Source organism: Eleutherodactylus coqui, chromosome 7 (assembly GCF_035609145.1).
Source record: "Eleutherodactylus coqui strain aEleCoq1 chromosome 7, aEleCoq1.hap1, whole genome shotgun sequence".
NCBI lineage: Eukaryota > Metazoa > Chordata > Amphibia > Anura > Eleutherodactylidae > Eleutherodactylus > Eleutherodactylus coqui.
This window is the reverse complement of record NC_089843.1, coordinates 87,004,046-87,023,499: the sequence shown is the minus strand read 5'-3', so window position 1 is coordinate 87,023,499 and position 19,454 is coordinate 87,004,046. Positions and strand designations below refer to the sequence as shown.

General features: G+C 42.3%; 1 protein-coding gene across 4 annotated transcripts in view; it reads left to right on the top strand.

Annotated features, from left to right (window-relative positions):
• The window catches only part of AFAP1 (actin filament associated protein 1), a 137,974-nt gene that overhangs the window by 48,790 nt on the left and 69,730 nt on the right, over window positions 1-19,454 (top strand). For all 4 annotated transcript variants that reach the window (XM_066573328.1, XM_066573330.1, XM_066573327.1 and 1 more), the window contains exons 2-3: window positions 4,946-5,074; window positions 9,481-9,578. In XM_066573328.1, coding sequence (XP_066429425.1) covers window positions 4,946-5,074; window positions 9,481-9,578 — 227 coding nt within the window. The remainder of the gene's footprint in view (window positions 1-4,945; window positions 5,075-9,480; window positions 9,579-19,454) is intronic.

The window sequence follows — 19,454 nt, the reverse complement described above, 5'->3', positions numbered from 1 at the left end:
ATCATTTTTACTTCTAGCTTTTCATTAAAATGTTGCACTGTTTTGACTTGTGCAGCTTCTACGTATCACACTTGTGTTTTAACCCTCTCCAATCCACTGTCTGATGTCTAAAGACATTATGATTTAAGGCTGTACAGCTCCGATGTTGGAAGACATCCGTCCAGGGTTCTCTTACTATATATTGCCAGCCTCTCTGCTGTTGAAGGCTATCCAACGCAGCATGTCATGCAGTACTGGCTTTAGCCAGCAGATAGCGCTGTTTTATAATGGCAGAAAAAGAGTAAGGCCCATAGGAAAACCAGGATACAAATTGGATTGGAAAGGGTTAAAATGGAGTGCAGATCCATGTAGCCTCCTTATTTTGTTCGTATGTCAGTCCCCCCCCTTCCGTATGCCATGCATTTTGATGTCTGCAAAAAAACGCCTGGACATGGATGGCATCCGTGTGCTGTCCATTTTTTTCCACTCTCTCAGTTGACTTGAATGGGCGAGTCTTGTCCGTAAAACGGATGAGAATAATATGAGTTCATACACTGTCCATGTGTAGTCTGTTATTTTTTTTTTTTACAAACTACACATGGATGATACAAAAAATGCTAGTGAGCTGGAGGCCCAAGTCCCAGTAGATCTGTCAGTGGGGCTGGAGCTTTGGTTTCAGCTCTTTTTCTCTTCTCTTGCATGTTCTTATCCATTAATTTATAAGAAGAGGAGAGGGAAAACAAGCCGTCAGTCTAGCCTCACAGACCTCCTATTGAGACTGCAGTGCCTATATAAAGTGATATGTAGAAGCTGCAGAAGGAGATTACTCCAGCATAATACTGTATAATCAGAGAAGGGAGACAGAGGTCTGATGGATGATAAAAAGCTGAGTTAACCTGTTCTTAGCTGCAGGAGATGCCAGTAGATGGAAAGCTGGCATATTACCCCAATCCTCGTCAGATATTGTAGGAATTCATCAAGTTCATTTCACACTAGGACAATTTATGAACTTGACTTAAAGGAGCTTTCCAGGTAGCGGCCGCCGTCAGTGCTGGGATGCAGTGGGGTCTGCTCTGCCCCTGCGTAGTGGCCGGCACTTGTAATTGCAGGCACAGCTTTGATTGAAATCAATGGAACTTCAGCCTCAAAACTCCTTTAAGTCTATTTCATAAATTGTCCTTGGGTGAAATGAACTTGATGAATCAGCGATAACTTGCGAACGAATAGTAAGCAATTTTTTTTTTATTTTGCACTGCACAATTATTGCTCAAATTCGGTAATCGTTACGTGTAGGTTGGCCATTATGGTGATTAAAATTTAGGTGATGCAGAGTTTGGGAAACGTCTTTTTCATACTCGCCCAGTCCCCTGTTCCTGCCTTGCTGTACACACACTGACTTTGCTGGGGAACACCACAGGAATGGGATACACGTATGAGATGCAACTCCCTGAATTCCCTGTCACCGTAACTTGTTGATGGTGCTTATAATTTGATGACAGGTTCCCTTCAAAAGCAAATTGTAAATTGCGCTTTGTTAAAGGGATTTGTCAAATTTAGATAATCCCATTTTGCTGAAATGACTTCCTGATTCGGTGTCCCCCTGCTGAGACCACCAGTGATGCATTAAAGTCTATGGGGGAATTGTCCTGCAGGTATTCCTCCTGCACTGCCACAGCAGGACAAGTGAAGTATTACACGATTCCCACTGAAATCAATGGGCCATCTGTATAATCTCCTCCAGATTTATAAGGCCACCAAAAATACAGGTAGTAATAGTTGAAAGTGATATCTTTGAGAACCCTGTTGCTAATTCTTTGTCAGTGGTGCTGTTAGCAATGATTTGCATTCCTAGACCATGGAGGGAATTACCTATATGAAGGAGTCCTTGCTAGAGACTTACAAAGACAAGAAAGCATATATTTGGCAGGCGCCTTGCTTCACTCATTAGGAGAGCTTTTAACTAGAACGATATGGGAAGGCAAGTAAAAGGACAGGCAAAAATATACTGCTAATTAATACATTTGAGAACCTTGCTATTAGAAGTACAAAGAAAAAATAAAGGGCAAACCTTCAGAATGAAAGTAGGAGTAAGAGACACTGATCACAAACTAAAATGTTTCTACACAAATGCACAGAGTATGGGCTTCTGCCCATGGCCGGATATTTGCTGCGGAATCCGTTTTATCTAAATAGGCCTTAAGCTAACTTTAATTCAACTTTCCAGGTCCAAATGACTTGCATCCTAGGGTACTGAATGAGATGGCCAAGGTAATTGCTGAGCCACTTTCCCTAATCTTTGAAAATTCCTGGAGAACAGGAGAAGTCCCAGAAGATTGGAGAAGGGCAAATGTTGTCCCTATCTTCAAAAAAGGGAAGAAGGTGGACCCAGGAAACTACAGGCCTGTGAGCCTGACTTCTGTATCAGGAAAGATTTTTAAATAAATTATTAAACAGCAAGTATGCAAATTATTAAACAGCAAGTATGCAAGTACTTGGATGAGAATGAAGTAATTAATCAGAGTCAACATGACTTTGTATCAAACAAGTCATGCCAGGCAAATCTATTTTCCTTTTATGATAGAATCACAGACTGAATTGATGAGGCAAATGCAGTAGATATTGTATATCTTGACTTTAAGGAATTTGACAAAGTATCTTATACCATCCATATTGAAAAAAATGACCAAATATGAGATTGACAAGGCAACTGTTAAATGGATTCCCAACTGGCTGAGTGATTGTACTCGGTGGTAATAAATGGCTACACTTTCAAGTGGAAAAATGTTTCAAATGAGGTACCACAAGGCTTGGTCCTGGGCCCAGTGGTGTTCAACATTTTTATAGATGGTCTAGAGGAGGAAATTGAGGGCAAACTGATTAAAGTTGCCACTGTCTGGGATGATTTAGTGAATCCTGCACTGAGCAGGGGGTTGGACCCGATGACCCTTCCAACTCCTGGTATGATTCTAACTTTTCCCGATATTTTTCCATCCTCAGATCTGTTTGAGATTGTGGGAGTTAAATTTGCACTGCTCTATGTCTAGCCTGACATGATGAAAAGAAATGTCTTGTTCACGCCATGTATTTATTTTACCATGTGTAGTTACTAATCCATTAATACCCTGGCCTTTTCTCATTATGTAAAACATATGGACAGTGTAATTTACATGCATGATTTTCTGACACCTGGAGAACATTATTATATCTATCATATGGAAAATTGGATGCAGTTACTGAGGAGCTCCAATATGTCAGCACTGTATGTTCAGATATGGAGATGGTGGAATACATATTAAAGAAGATCTCCTGATGTGTTGCATTATGCTTTCCTGGTGATGGAGTGAGCAGTTACATTGTGGCTACCTCGCCCATAATTTTGGGGCTCCTAGCAACATTATACCATCCATGATCAGACCTCTAGTAGAAGCTCAGGATGTGCCTGTGGGCTAACCAGAGACAAATACCAGGTTTACCAAGTAATGCCGCCTGCAGACGGACGGGTCGGATCTCGCTGCGAGAATTCTCACAACGGGACCCGACCCTAGTCCCTGCAGGAACCAGTGCGGCACTCACCTGCTCAGCGGCTCCAGCTCTGTGATGTGACGGCTGCCGGCGCATGCGCTGAGCGGAGCCAGCGACCGGGGAGTGACATTTCTGTACGGGGCTCTGCGAGCCCCGCACAGAAATAGAGCATGCTGCGATTTGTTTTCCGTGCGGACAAATCACTGCCGTCTGCATAGGATTGTGTTTTTTAACGCACTTCTATGGCAGCTTCCACGGGTGGAAATTCTGCTTGTTTTGGATTACAGGGCACATGACGACTGTGTTCGTTGGCGTCGGCAGTGGGTCATTTTCTTTTATTCTGTAATTTTTTTTTACTGATTTTTGTAACTATTTTTTTACCATATATGTGCCCCATGATGTCATACAAGACCTCACATTCACACTGTATTTCTTTTTTTATTATTTCACACTTTTCCACTGTAGTTGGGGCATCCATAGCAGCCACATACATGGGAGTCCCAGTTACAGGGAAAAAACCTCCTCATGTAGTGACAATAGTTTCTAACAGAGCTGAACAGGGTCGGCCAGGACCCTGCAGCTCTGCTGTGACTGGGGCACCCGATGGTCATGTGATCCCCGGGTCACTGCTGTCACAGTGTTCAGTGATGAGGGGACTCCCCGCGGGGATGAAGGAATCCCCTGCCGCTGCTGTCACAGCTGCAGCAGGGGATCACTATCTCCTCTAATTGCTTTCAATGGTGGCGGTACTACTGCCGCCGCCCCGATTGAAGACAGTGAGCAATATCACAGAAAGATAGGAAGTGCTGTGATTTAATTTTTTTTCTCGCAGCATCGCAGGAGTGAAAACATCGCAAATGAGAATCAGACTTGAAATTCATTGGTTTCCTAATTATGCATTTTCACTCCCCCTCGCCAGTCTCTGTGGTAGCATATGTTTCTGTAGAGAGCCATGTGTTTGGGTTAGTTTATTGCTTCATAGATGATATTGATCTGTGTAGAGAATAGACTGCTTCTACAATCCTAGAAGGAAGACCATGACAGCATTCAAGGTGCAAAATGTAAAAGTTGTTGTTCCTTCAAAGACATAATACAACAAGTGCTGACTACAATGAGCTTCTATTCAGTGGATATTACTGCCATGGTAGGAGAATGCTCATACTTGAGTGAAATTGCTGTTTTTAAGAGGTGGTCTGGGACCCCCTACCAATGAAGCAAACTAAATGGGGTGTGATTGTTCATACATGTACAGTGCCTTTTACATGAGTGTTTTGCTGATTAGTGGGGGTGTATGAGCCCCCAATTATAATTAATTGATGGATGGTAAGCCATTTAATAAACACGCCTGGCAGCCTCTTTAATGTTCAGTAGGGAACGTGTGATGGAAGTATTGTTCTCCTCTTTATGATGAAATGTCTTATAACTTTCTTCAATTGTTTTGCAGACATGGAGGAGCTGATTGTGGAGCTGCGCTTGTTTCTACAACTACTGGACCATGAATATCTTACGACAACTGTAAAAGAGAAAAAGACTGTCATAAGCAACATTTTGCAAAGGATACAGTCATCCAAAGGTCAGTAAGACGACTGCGGTCCAAGTCAAGCTGTCTCTGTGGTTAACCCAGCACGTCTTAATGCCTCGAGCCCTGCAGAGGATGAGAATGTCACAATGATTCACTTATGTTATGACATCCCTGTACAGTTTGTCTTATTAGTCTAATACGTGATCCATTCATTACACAATATCGTTATTACACATTCAAATGTTTAAATATCTAAAAAGAAAATGATTACAACTAATAAGTTCTGAAGAAAGTAAAGTATCTTTAACCCTTGTTCTTACAGGTGCAGGTTATCAAACAATTTGAATTATTAAATTGACTAGAATAAGAAAAATTGGCTTCAAATTGGGCCCTCCGGAAACATAGGATTAGAAGAAAAACTTTAAAAAACACCCCATTTCCAGTATGTAATTTACCTGGTAATCCACGGTTCAATGCTGGGACCTTGCCACATTTTTTCTCTTCTTGTCAAACTGGACTGGAAGCTCTTGTGTTGCACATATGAATAGGCACCAACGCCTTTCAGGTTAACAGCGTGGAGATATTATGTTGTCACCAGGTAGCCACATCCATTGTCCTAATTGGTAGCCTAAATATATAGGCTACTGGTTTAGTTAGGAAAAGATGAATTATGCATTAGTGATCTTAAAGGGGTCGTCCAAGAATAGCATAAAATAGCTGCTTTCAGTGCAGTCAGTGGAGATCCATTCTGGATGGGAGAATTCATGTACATCTTGGAAGAGAAGGGACTTAACACTACCATGTTCTGAACAGGGTAATGTTAGGCTCTACCTCTGCTCCACCTCCTCCTCCATCGTCCAAAACTGTTCTCTCTGTGTACATTATATCAGTTTTGAGAGGCCAAATGGCTTATCAGCTCATTGGGGAATCTGGTTACTGTAAATGCTGCTCATCGAAGCCTATGTAGAGAAAGTGCTACCAACAAACGATAACTTTTATGTCTGTCTACAAGGTGTGAGAGAATTATCCTGTGTTTTATCACTGGTCAGTTTTCGGGAATGTATGTTTAGACAGGCAATCATTTGGCCGATAATTCCTCCAAGTAAAAGTTCCTTGAAGAGGCTGTGCCAAGATGTACACCTACAACACTTTTCACAATGGGATGAACAGCTGATTGCCCCAATTCCTCTTCTTTGCTTCCCCAGCAGTCAGCTAATTTTTGTCTGGGGAAGCCATGGCCAGTTGGATGCCATTAACATGAAAGGCCATCCTTTCAATACTAGGACATTAGAAGGCCACCAGATTGCGAGCTTCTTGCAGAGTGGTTCTCAGTAGGGAACCCTGCTGCATGACATTCATATGCCCTGATGGGGTATGTGAACAGAGGTTGTACTCTTGGCACAATCTCTTTAACTGTTTTACTGTCTTACAGCTCCTGGAATCACATTTACACTGTTCAGTACTGCTGTATAGTGTTCTCCATGCTGCTGCTACTTCTCGTTATATGAGAGCTAGTGTTGGTGATCTGAATCTCCTTGGATATAAGAGACATCACCGCAGCTAGTTTACACCCACCAGCTCAGAATAAACTAAGAATTAGAGATGGTGATATATTCCATATACAAGTCATATAATGGTCATATATAGTGCTACTCCTTATTCTAGCAAGCCACCAGAAACGAAGTATGATTTAATGGGTTCCCTGATTAATGATTAAAATTGGAAAAGTGTGATTTTCTAAAAAATTAAATTGAGAGCTCTATATCTCACATCCATGGATGGCAAAAGTAAAACTACCATTGCCTTCTGTTATTTTGGCCTCTTAGATGGTTAGAATTTTAGTATTAAGTAAAGTAAGACTTTACTATATAATCTACATAGCTTTTCAGTGATCTATGGAAAAAGGATTTGGGGGATTTGTCCTAATGGAGGACACTAGAAATTCTATTTATTGTAGGTTATTTTACATGCTGGATTACAATAGTAAAAGCGCGGTTAAATAATGTACATACAGCTGCTTCATTCATGTAGTATTTGCCCTCTAGTATAGTAGTATTTATTACGGTGTTGGGTCCAGGATGGAGGGCTGCCAGTAGGACAGTGCTAATTTATATGGTACAGAAGAGCAGGATTGTGTAAATATTTCCAGCTTTTTGTATTTTTACTTTTCTACAGCTGTTTTTCAGAGCTACTGGCTTGTGAAAAACTACACACCCAAGGTTATAATGAGGTTTCTTCAGTGTGTTCCGAGAAAGAGCATTAGCTCTAAGTGATCGCCTCCAGATTAATCTCACTGGTGCACATCCAAGCAGGGTTTTAGGGACCAAAGAATGAGTAGTAAAGGGTGTTCTCACCCAAATCCAACAAATGTTGGGATGAGGAGTCGTTCTCCCGTGATCCAGCCTTAACAACCATAATACAGCTTGCAAAAGGCACATACACAGCCTCAAAGTACTTACATTTTACCTAAACTGATATATTGTAGCAAATCATAAAGGGGAAAGAGCAATATGTGCAGCTGGTGTATTTAACTTACAGGGATTGCCTGGACTGAATACAAATGTTGCAACCGCTCAGCTGTGAGACGTATTGGATCTGTATACCTTTTGCTTGAGGGCCCTTTTACAGTAAACTATTATTATGTGAGTGTGAACAATTAAAAGTTTAGTGTAAACTCTTCCAGCGACTGAACGAGAATTTGTTCGCTTATCGTTCGTCATTCAGTTTGTGCAGGCATAAAAATAAAACTCTGTTCAACCCGTCTAAACAGATAGTTGTGAATGGAGGCGGGCGGCCAGCAGCGATCTCGGGCCTGCTTCCGTCTCATTCACTGAATGATAATTGCCAGGACGACTGTTGGGTGCTAAAGTGCTTGACAGGCGTCCCTTATAAACAATGAGTTGACTCACTTATGGCAAACAGGGACCTTGAAAGTGTCGGGGGGGGGGGGGGGGCAAATGAAACATAGAGTTTATTAGAAAGTTGTACATTCTTGTCAAGTTCTTATGACAAAGAAAGTTTGATGTTCCAATTGTAAATCCTCTTGTTCCTCTGCAGTAATAAACACATTTAGATAAGCTGAGTATCTGCCTACAATTAAAGGGGTTGTGCTTTCAGACATTATGCCTTTTAGAATGGGGCACACAGCCGATCTTCACGGGTCCTACTACTGGTACACTCGGTAAACCGCTGACACTGCCAGGGAAAGCTGTAGCCAGACAGACATTTTTTCCGCAGCAGTTGCTGCCGGGGTAATGTACTATATCATAGCCGTTCAGATGAATGTCATCCTGTAACACAAAGACAGCTCAAAACCAACTAAAATAGGAATGTCTTTTACAAAGTGGCTCTACATTCCAGTTTATATACGGGGCTCCTAAGCTGGGAATGCCATACTATGACTCTCATATGCCATAATATAGTATATGAACAGAACTTTTTGGTGCAACCCCACTAATAGAATCATTGGTGAAGCTGTGATGTCGCTCTGCTCTTATGGTGAATTGTCCTTATTGTTGGGGTATGTTCACACAGCAGGGAATTACTGTGGCGAAATAAATCCCTAAAAACCACGTCAAAATACGCTGCTATCTGGTGCAGATCTGTACCTAGCAAACCTGTTACGTGACAAGAAAACTAACGGTAACTCGATTTTCCACATCAGAATTATACACGCATGTCTTGACCACCAAAGGTGTAAGATTTGTTTGTAGATCCGCGAGAAAGCTGCAGATTCTGATGTGTTTTTTAGAAGCAGAATTCGCCATGGAAAATTGTGTTGCAATTCTGCCGTGTGAACATACCCTTAGAGGAGAGCTTTGGGGGAAAATACTGATATGTGCTGTCTACTATTGTCCATATGTCTTGTTTGTCAGTCTTGAGCAAATTAGTGGGATCTGCTGATTAACGTCTATGGCGATTTTTGTTGTTGCTGGGCAACTGTAAAGGCCCCTTTACATGCAGCGATTATCGCTCAAAAATAGCCAAAAAAACATCTTTTGACAGATAATCATTGTGTGTAAATGTGCCCATCTTTCACTTTTCTGCTGAACGATGATTTTCAGTTAAGCATGAAATCCTTCATTCAGCTGAAGAGCTGATAAGACGGACCGCATGCTGTCTTCTGCCCGGGGAGCGCTGACTACATTGTTTCAGCTGTCAGCCCTGCAGCAGAACATAGCGAATGTATTCAGAGAACAGGCCAACCGCTGTTCTCTGAATATAGCTCCCGGCAGCTCACCCGCTACTAATTGGTACTAATAGGCATTAGTACCAATTAGTAGTTTATGCAAAATGATCGCTTAAAAGCCACCTTTTGAGCGGTCATCTTTGTGTGTAAAAGGGCCTTAAGTCACGATACTGAAGAACCCTCTCTAGCTCTGTGGCAGTGTAGTCTCGTGTTAGCAGATCACAGTAATGCATTGTTCTCATGCCAATATTCATATTGTCGTCCACAGAATTCGAGCTGAAGAATCATGTGCACAAAGTGGAGACCTCAAGTAATGTACCTGCCCCTCCTCAAATGCCTCTCCCAGAAATCCCCCAGCAGTGGCTGGTAAGACGTCTGTTGATTTATGGTACTGTAATCATTTAGGGACTTACCACTGTGCGTTAAGCAAATAATCACCGTACATGGAGCAGTAACTCAAGTCATACAATACCTACAGGATATATCAAGTGGAGACTGTAACCGGGAGATGTAATCACGTCAGCACTATCTCAATACACATCTCTGTCCTGTTCCTTTTTCTTGGAAAGCAAAAGTATCCAGAATATGTTCCAATACTCACTGAATGCTGAGCCGCTCAGAGGTGTCTGATGTTTGCAGAAGGCAGTGAGACAGCACAATGTTTAAATAGCCGATTTAATCTTCGGTCGGCATATACTGTAGGCTTGGCCAAACTCTACTTTTTGTTTCCAGCTGTTGTTCGAGATGGCCAGCATATTCCGATTTTGCCCTTGACTGCTGGAGCTAAGTTCTCCTGTGCCCAAATTACCCTGGCCATACATATGCAACGCAGACGTTCACTAGATATGACCGTTGAGTCCGTAACTGAGCAATATCACACATTGAGGTTCACTTTAATCACAAGGACACTTCATTATATAATATTAAACATTTTCAAACCCAAAATGCTCCAGAATGAGCATATGCTTTTCTCTAAAATCTGGCTATGTTCTCCGGGTCTGTGTATATCTCTTTGCTAATACTGTACTTCTTGGTTTGAACAAACTTGATATCTCATGTGGTTGCAGTCTTGGTTTCCTAGTCGTCTTCTTGGCCTACAAACCAATGTGATTACATCAGCATGTTCCATGAACCTGACCCTTATCCTTACTTGTCAGGGCTACATGTTCCCCTTTGTCACAACTTTCCTGTATCCTATTGAATACTGCCAAACATGTACATACACTGTCCTACTAAAAGTAATTGGATACCTGAGCAAGAATCAAAAGTAGTATTTATTTCCATATGTTAATACTTAGTAGGGCCTTCTTTGGCCCTAATGACATTGGATACTCTCCATGACATATTTTACACTAATGTCTGTTACACTTCAGCTGGTATTTCCCTCCATTCATCCTGTAAATGTCTGGGGAATTCTCTTAAAGAATATGGACGCTGTTCATATTTCCTGACCTGGCATTCCAGTTCATCCCAAAGTTGTTCTGTAGGGTTCAGGTTGTGAAGGTCAGTCCAATCGTGGAATATCCATATCCTCAAACCAATGTAAAACTGTGTGGCAATACTCTGAAAATGGTTAGCAAGACAACACACCCTATCACAAATCTAACATTGTCTGCAGCACGTTATTCGCTGGAAAGTCCTGGTACATCTCTGTGTTCATGGGTCTTGCCCCTACAACTATTGGACCAAGACCATGCCACAAAAAAATCTGCAGACCATAACATAACCTCCCCAGTATTTAATTATTGGCACAACACACTCGGGCCAAAGACGTTCTCCAGGGATCCTCCACACTGAGGTACGTCTATCTGAATTGAAGATGTAATAGCGTGATTTGTCAGTCCATAGGGCGTTCTTCCATTGCTCAACTGTCCAATGACTGCTCTCCATTCTAGACATTGTATACAGGCCATTGCATCTTTTTTGAGAGAATTCACCAGATGATTGCAGGATGAATGGAGGGAAATACCAGCTGAAGTGTATCAAACGTTAGTAGAAAGTGTACCACGGAGAGGATCCAATGTCATTAGGGCCAGAGGAGGCCCCACTAAGTATTAACACATGTAAATTAATACTACTTTTGATTCTTGTTCAGGTGTCCAACAAGCTGAACTTTTGCACTTGGGCCCATAAACGTTTAGCTACACCCCTGCATTTGACACATGGGTGGCTTGAGCCAACCTGAGCGCTAGCCGTTACTTTTTAGCAGCGCTCTGCTCTGACTCATATAGAAAGGGTCTCGTGCAGGCAACATGGACAAGCGCCCCCCCCCCCCCCGCATAACAAGAATTATCCAAAAATATTCCAACTTTGCTGTTCTTATATTTTTCCTTTTTTTTTTCTTTGATCATGAGCTTCCATTTTTTTTTTTGCAAATCCTCGGAACATTTAGTCATCAAGCTTAAGGAAATGCACTCGAGTCCCTTTCAACATTTTAGTACTGTGAGGTCTCTGTAGGCAAATTATGCTGTCTTCATTAATAATGCAGCCAGGAGGAGAAAGTGTGATCCAGGGTTTCACACAAGGCTGCTGACAAGAAGACTCCACGAGCCAAATGGGCTAGAGTTTTTGGATAAAAGGTGAAGAATGTAGGATGGCGGCTGCTGGGAACATGGAAGGGATTTCACCTGACCTTTCAGTTCTTGGAGGGGGAATCCTGATGCAAATTATTTTTGGAATAACCTGAATCTTATGTGGTTCATTTTGTGATGTAAACTTACACAATTGGCCTGAGGCTGAGCCAGTTGGGGAGTGCGTGTTATTCCCACACTTGCCTGGCTCTTGCTTTTATTTATATCTCCATGTCTCTTCCAGGTCTATATTTGAATTGAGTTAATAGAACTATGGCCATAGAGCTAAGGCAATAAAGAGTCATGAGGGAGATTCAACTTCAGCTTTTTTTTTTCCTTTTGCCCTGCGGTGTAACTTGAAGCTTCTGAGCTCCAATACAAAATTTGTAACGGGGCTCCCATTTACCATGTCCCAATGTTGGTGTCTTTTATGTGTCAGAGGGGCTCTGGCACCAGGAACTGGGCACCAATACTTCCTTTCTGCCCCATATAGCTGTTTTTTTTTTTTGGGGGGGGGGGGGGGGGTTGCATGTAGCCATCTTTTTATGACATACAGGCTAGCTCATTTAATGTCCCACTAGAAAAACATGTAAGAGACGCAGTACTTCTCTATAACAGAATTGCAACCATTTCCCAAGTGCAACGTCCCATTCTACTCCAAATGATGTCCTCCTGTCCATCAAATGAAAAATCAAATCAGCTTCTGTCTCTGTGACCACAGAATTCAATCTCTTAATGAACCTGTGATGGTCCCAGATAGCAATTCAGATAAGGGCCTGGGAGGAAACTGGTCACACAGGCTCCACACATGAAGCCACAAGTAATGTAGTTATGAAAAATGGCTCCAAGTCTAGGGCTTCGTTGGAAAGATGTGAACTTGAAGTGGGGCATAAAATGCAGTTGAGTAATACAACATCTGGTAATGTGCACAGAGATTACCAGAGATAGGATAAATTGCATGGGTTTTACAATGGGTTTCTTGTCCAAGATCTCCTTCCTTAGCTAAAGCCACAACACAGCTGTTTCCCTGCCAATAACAGCTGATGTTGTGAGCAACAAGTAATGGGACTTGCAGAAAAGTATCTCCAAACAGTTGTCCAAAGCAGACACAAATGCCTCTTAAGTCGACATGTTTTGCTTTCTTTAGATGGATGCATTTTGGTGAGAAATTTGTGGCATTGGTTAAACTGCTCTATTTAATACCAGGGTCAAGAGTTAGGGTCAATGGTTGTATTTCTGGATGGATGCTGTTAGCGAGGGGAACAAGGCAGGGATGTCCCCTGTCCCCTTTTCTCTTTGCCTTGGCAATTGAGTCCCTGGCTGGTTTGATAAGACAATCACCTGATATAGTTGGATTGCAGTATGGAGAAACTGAGGAACGTTTCTCACCATATGCATGTGATCTGTTGTTGTATACGGGTGGGATGTGAGCAGATCAATGAGTCTTGATATGTCCATTTTTTATATATATATTTGGTATTATGTTGGGTCTCACTATTAACTAGAGGAAATGTGTCATGCTTCCTTTTAGATCCCTTGCCGGTGAACTATTCTTTGGAACATACGCAACTACAAATAGTGAAGGAATTCAAATATTTGGGAGTTGTGGTATCTTCTAAGCCTCAAGACCACATTTCTGCCAATTTGCTTCCATTGGTATGAAAGTTTGAAGATTAAGGTCACAGTCTGGAATCATCTCCCATTGTCAATAATTGGAAGGAGATATCTTACCAAAATCGTTTTGTTGCCAGAGCTCCTTTTCATATACTTGACAGTTCTCCGATTTGGATTTCATCACCATATAGATTTTTTACTCCATACATTATTTAGGAGTTGGAACAAGAAATCTGCTAGAATTAAATCTTGAGACCCTTCAAAGTGATAAATGGTCTGGAGAGTTGGCAATTCCAAATGCTTGGATATGTTTTCTGGCGTTGAATTTCCAACAGTTGAAGGGGTAGAGTTGAATGGTAAATAGGTTTCTAGAATGACAGGTTGTAGCCCTCCCTACAATGGTATGTGAGAGAGGGATGAAAAGAGGAAAAAGGTACTATAAAGGACTATTGCATTAAAAATCAAATTATGGAATAAATTGAAGCAAGAGTTTGCAACTAGTTCGATTTACTATATGCAAGCCCTCCCCTCTGGAGGAACCCTAAGTTGCCAGGGTTTTTTTTGTTTTTGTTTTTTTTTAAATAAGTTGGAGGGATTCTTACCATGGAAGAAGAGAAGGGTAATGTTTTTTGGAATACATACATCCTGGGGGTGTTTTTATAGTTTTGACAATTCGGAGAGCTTTATCATGATCCCCTATAGTTTTCTTTTTTTCAGTTAAGACATTCGTTTTCTGGTCAAGCTCGGTCAATATCTGTGCTTATAGTCCAACACCCTTTGGTGAGTTTTCTTGGGTGTTCTGAAGCTATGAAGGGTATAATATCTTATTTATATAGTCAAATGCTTTCTTACTATTTATGGCAATTCCCAATAAAGGTAAAAGAAAAATGGTAAATAGATTTAGGCCATATTAGCGAAGATAAATGGGCCACAGTGTTGCGTATGATTCCAATCATATCTATCTGAAAGTCGAGTATTGCAATTGTATTTAGTGCATAGAGTTTATCGTACTCCATTAAAGCTGTTTAGCATGGGTATCAGATGTAACTCAGACTGTCCCAAAATGTTATATGGATGGTGTGGTTTTAATGCATATGGTCTGGGATTGTGTAGAATTGTGTGAAGTTTGGAATGGGATACTAGAGGTAATTAAAAAAACATCTCGTTGATATTCGATTTAATCCCAGAACTATATTGTATATTGTTGATGGAGTTGTGGACATGCTCTTTTTGGAATTCAGAGAGCATTGTATTAGGCGTGGAAGAAGATTACTGCCCATTGGATGCAGCAGTTTCCTCCCCTTTCTAATGATAGGAGATTTTGTCGGAAAAATAATATTGGTTATATGCTTGGTAGATGTATCAAAAAAGAGGCTGTTTTGATTAGGTTTGAGAACATTTGGGGACGCTGGTCTTGTATATGTGATGGATAGTTCACATAGAGTGCTGCTTGCATTAAGATATCATAGAAAAGCTGATGGGGTGAGGAAGAGAAGTGAGAAGGTGGACAAGTCAGGTTTTCCGTTTCTTTTTTTGTACATGCCTACGTTTTATATATATTTTGTTGGGAATGGGAGAAATTATGATCTGCTTAAATATAATTATGATGGTATTGTTTGGGTGGAATAATGATCTGTTCTATGTGTATAAGGGTCCATTTAGACAGGATGAATGTCGGGCAAATGATGCCCGACACTCGTGCCTGCGTGTCCTCGCTCCCGTTCTCCCGCACGGCAGGTAGTAGTGCTGGCTCGCTCACAGAGTGGCCAGCAGGGGGGTGGTACGGCTGCAGAAGATTTCTCACCTCATGCTCCCCTGCCTCTCTCCATTGACATAACATAGCGGCCGTTAAGTACTGAACAGCCACTATTTACACTAAACGATGAGCGATCAGCTAATTGTCCATTGTTTATGCTGCATAAAGGCCCATTTACTCTGAAAGATGATCGCTCAAAATTCGCTCAAACGACAGTTTGAGTGACACTTTTGAAGGATCATCTTTGCATAACTTCAAGTAGCTAATTAGCTACTTAAGGGTTAATGCAGGCGGCGCAGGATGCCTCTGCCATAGCTCAGAGAACAAAGCAGCTGTTTTGTATATATGCAAACAGCTGTATTGTTCTCTGAGCTTTCAGCTGGTGTTCCGCTGAGAACTGCCAGCAGGATACCAACTGAAAGAATACTATCTGAGCCGCCCGCTGAGAAAATTAGTGTGTGGTGCTAATAAGCGTCATCTGTGATTTCTAGCTTGCTAGAAATCGCCAATGAACGAATAGTGCATGAACAGTGCACGATGGCCGCGCGTTTAGACTCAATGATTATCGCTCAAAAGACGACTTTTGAGTGATAATTGCTGCGTCTAAATAGGCCTTAAACGACGAGCAGATCGCTCATCATTCAGTGTAAATAGTTGCTGTTCAGTATTGAACAGCCACTATGTTATGTTAATCGAGAGTGGTAGAGGAGAGTGAGGAGAGATATCTCCTGCAGCCTACCCGCTGAGAGCTAACGATACTAGCTCCCGTGTAGGTGCACAGGAGCTAGTATGTGCAGGGATGAGTGTCAGGCATAGTTTGCCCGATATTCGTCCTGTCTAAAAGGGCTTTATGCTTATGCACGTGTAATGAAATTAAGGGGTAGTTGTATTCAAAAATAGATTTTTCAATAAAAATGATCTGCTCAAAAACAAAAAGTGCAAAAGTTACTGACTAGTCAGTACCAATGTCGATCTTGAGCTCGTTAATGTCCCATCTTCCAGAACTTTGACTGCAGAAATATTTGCAATTATAATATCTAATTTGATGACGATATGCTTCCATTGATCAATTCTGTACTGACTTGTCATAAATGTTAGAGGACCGTCTACCTACTTGAGGAGAACCAGCTGATCAGCTGACACCCTGTCCATTGACATTGGCCATTGGTGTGCTATATGAATGTCAATTTTGAAAAAAAAAAAACATACCCAATATTCATAATTCGCTGGCAAGTAGAGATGAGCGAACGTACTCGGTAAGGGCGATTTCGCAATCGAGCACCGCGATTTTCGAGTACTTCACTACTCGGGTGAAAAGTACTCGGGTGCGACGGGGGGGGGGCGGCGGAGCTGGGGGTAGCAGCGGGGAACAGGAGGGAGCCCTCTCTCTCTCCCTCTCCCCCCCACTCCCCTCTGCAACCCCCCGCTCACCCCCGGCGCACCCGAGTAGTGAAGTACTCGAAAATCGCGGTGCTCGATTGCGAAATCGCCCTTACCGAGTACGTTCGCTCATCTCTATTGGCAAGGTCAAAATTCCAACCTATGTGATCCATTTTCCAACATCTGAAGATTTAACCCTTTCCAATCCACTGTCTGATGTCTAAAGACATTCTGATTGAAGGCTGTACAACTCCGATGTCGGAAGACATCCGGCAGGGTATTCTTACTGTAGATTACTGGCCGCTCTGTTGTCGGGGGCCTCTCCAGCATGTCCCATATCACAGTACTGGCTCTAGCCAGCAGATGGCACCATTGTATAATGGCAGAAAGAGAAAGCCCCCTAGGAAACCCTGAATCCAAAATTGGATTGCAAAGGGTTAACTCACAGGATGAGTAGTAGGAGTCCTTACTATTTCTCATAGCTAAAGCTGAGCACCAACCGGAGTCTTATCACTACTGGTTATTTCTTAGCCTCCCTTCCTCCATCTAACGTCCGTTATGTTTCAGTAATAACAGAATCCTGTTTGTTACATGGACTTTTCCATGACAGACCTCTAGGCAGAGAAGCATTACTAGACAGCTAGAAAGAACAGCTAGTACAATCGTAAATTGATTCCATCTGTGTTGACATTGGCGAAAAAGTGCAGCTCGGCCCAGCCCTGTAGTAACTATCGGTGTAAAGGTATCTGACTCAGACATGAACCATTTGTGTTTCATTTCCTTCATTGCTAGAGTTCTGTATGACTTCCACATAGAAGAAAACAAGGGGAGATTTACTTAAAATATTGACTTACAAATTAATTATGAAATGGCTTTCCTGGTCTGGGAGTCAGCGCTGCGTCTTAGGTTTTCTTTGTAAGTATTTGTATTATGTAAAGTGAAACTCTTAAGGAGTTGGGGGGCCTTTTACCGTAAGAACGAGTTTAGGGTCAGGATCGGCCACACTAAGGTTTCCCTTTTCTGTATGTTTGTTCAAGAAAAATGGGTCAAAGTGTCAAGTGAAAATACTACAAGGTGGTGTTAGCTAGCATATACCTCAGCGGTAATATTCATAAAGCTTGATGTAGAATAAGGCATGAGGCACTATTTCTAGTAATTTGGACATAACCGGTGTGTAAGAATCTAATAATGAGTTAATTTGAGACTGAGTTGTAGTGCCAAGCATAACCCATTCTGACACCTGAGGAATTAGCCATTTTCCTGCATAAGACGGTTGGCATATGCAGTAAATTCACTTCCAGGTTTCTTTTTTTGCCAACTATATTGTGCTTCACAGCAAACACCCCTCTACAGCACTTTACATCAACACAATGCATAGACAGTAAATCAGAATCTGGCCGTCTGGCCTCTTACTAAACATATAAGATCTTTCCCTAATGGTCAGGTCTAGTGCCCAAAACTTCACAATCCATTGATCTGCAGAGGGTTTGTCCCATACCCTGTCATGCACTTCGGCTCCCACAGGTCTTCTGTATCACCCATTTCTTCACCAGACTGAGAACCACAACTGAGTGTCTTACAACTCTGGTTAATAATCCCTTTCAGACAGAGCATAATCAGCCAGCTCCAAAGCAGAGAAAACCCTTCCCTACCAACCATTCTCCTGAAATCTGGCCCCATAGTGGTTCGAACATGACACTTTAGTGGCTCCTCTGCCACACCATGGACAAAGGTAGAATGGATTGTGGTAAAACCACAAACCACCTCATGATTGTGGAGGTCCATATGGTTGGATTATCCACAATTTCATATTATTGGCATCAATGATATATCCTAGAAAACCCCTTTCAGTGCTCAATTATTCTGACATTTGATGTCCAGTGTTGATACCCATAGTGGCCTATTACTACTGCCATTTGGGCATTAAAAGGAGCCGCTGTGACCACTTGCTATGGTGCTCATAAGACATGTTCAGAGGAGTCCGGGGATGTAGTATTTATGCCCGCCCAGCTCCCCGTTTCTTTTACCGTTACCTGTGGAGCTGATGCCATTGGACTCCTCTCTGCAGCTCGGTGTGCACTCCCATAGAGAACATTGTGCGCACGCAGTGGACCAATGTCTGCAGGCTGTTCTTTATGGGAGTGTGCGGACGCATCTGCAGAGAGGCGTCCACTGACACAAACGTCCATGGGTGACAGCAAGGCTTGAAACCTGGCCCGTGAGCAGCGTATCTTAGTTAATGGTGCTCATGGGTGTTGACAGGTTCCCTTTAACCCCCCCAAACAGTTCTCAGTCACACCGCCGCCTAGTGCTTTATATGACCATTTAGTGTCTGTTATTTAGAAAATTATTTTGCCAAAATGCAGAGCGGCAGAAAAGAAAAAAATGTTCTTGTCATTAAGGTCACTCTCACACCGGTGTTTGTAAAAATGTGGCATTTTAGAACCGCGTTTTTGACCACGTTTGACAGCATTTTTTACACACCCCATCATTGCAATGGGTGATGTGTAGAGATGAACGAGCATACTCGTCCGAGCTTGATGCTCGTTCGAGTATTAGGGTGCTCGAGATGCTCGTTACTCGAGACGAGCAGCACGCGGTACTCGTCTCGATTGAACGAGCACTGACCATTGAATTCAATGGAGCCGGCAATACAGCCGGCTCCATTGAAAGCAAAAAAATAAATAAATGGATATTCACCTTTACGCTGCAGCCGCAGTTCAGCCGCGTCTGTCCGGCAGTTCTCCTGAACTGCTCTCTGTAGTATTCAGCAGGTGGGGATTTAAAATCCCCGCCTGCTGAATGAGCTGCCTTTCATTGGTCACAGCCTCACCAATCAGAGGCAGCTCTCACTCACACCCATTCATGAATGGGTGAGTGCTGCCTCTGATTGGCTCAGCGCAGGGACCAATCAGGGGCAGC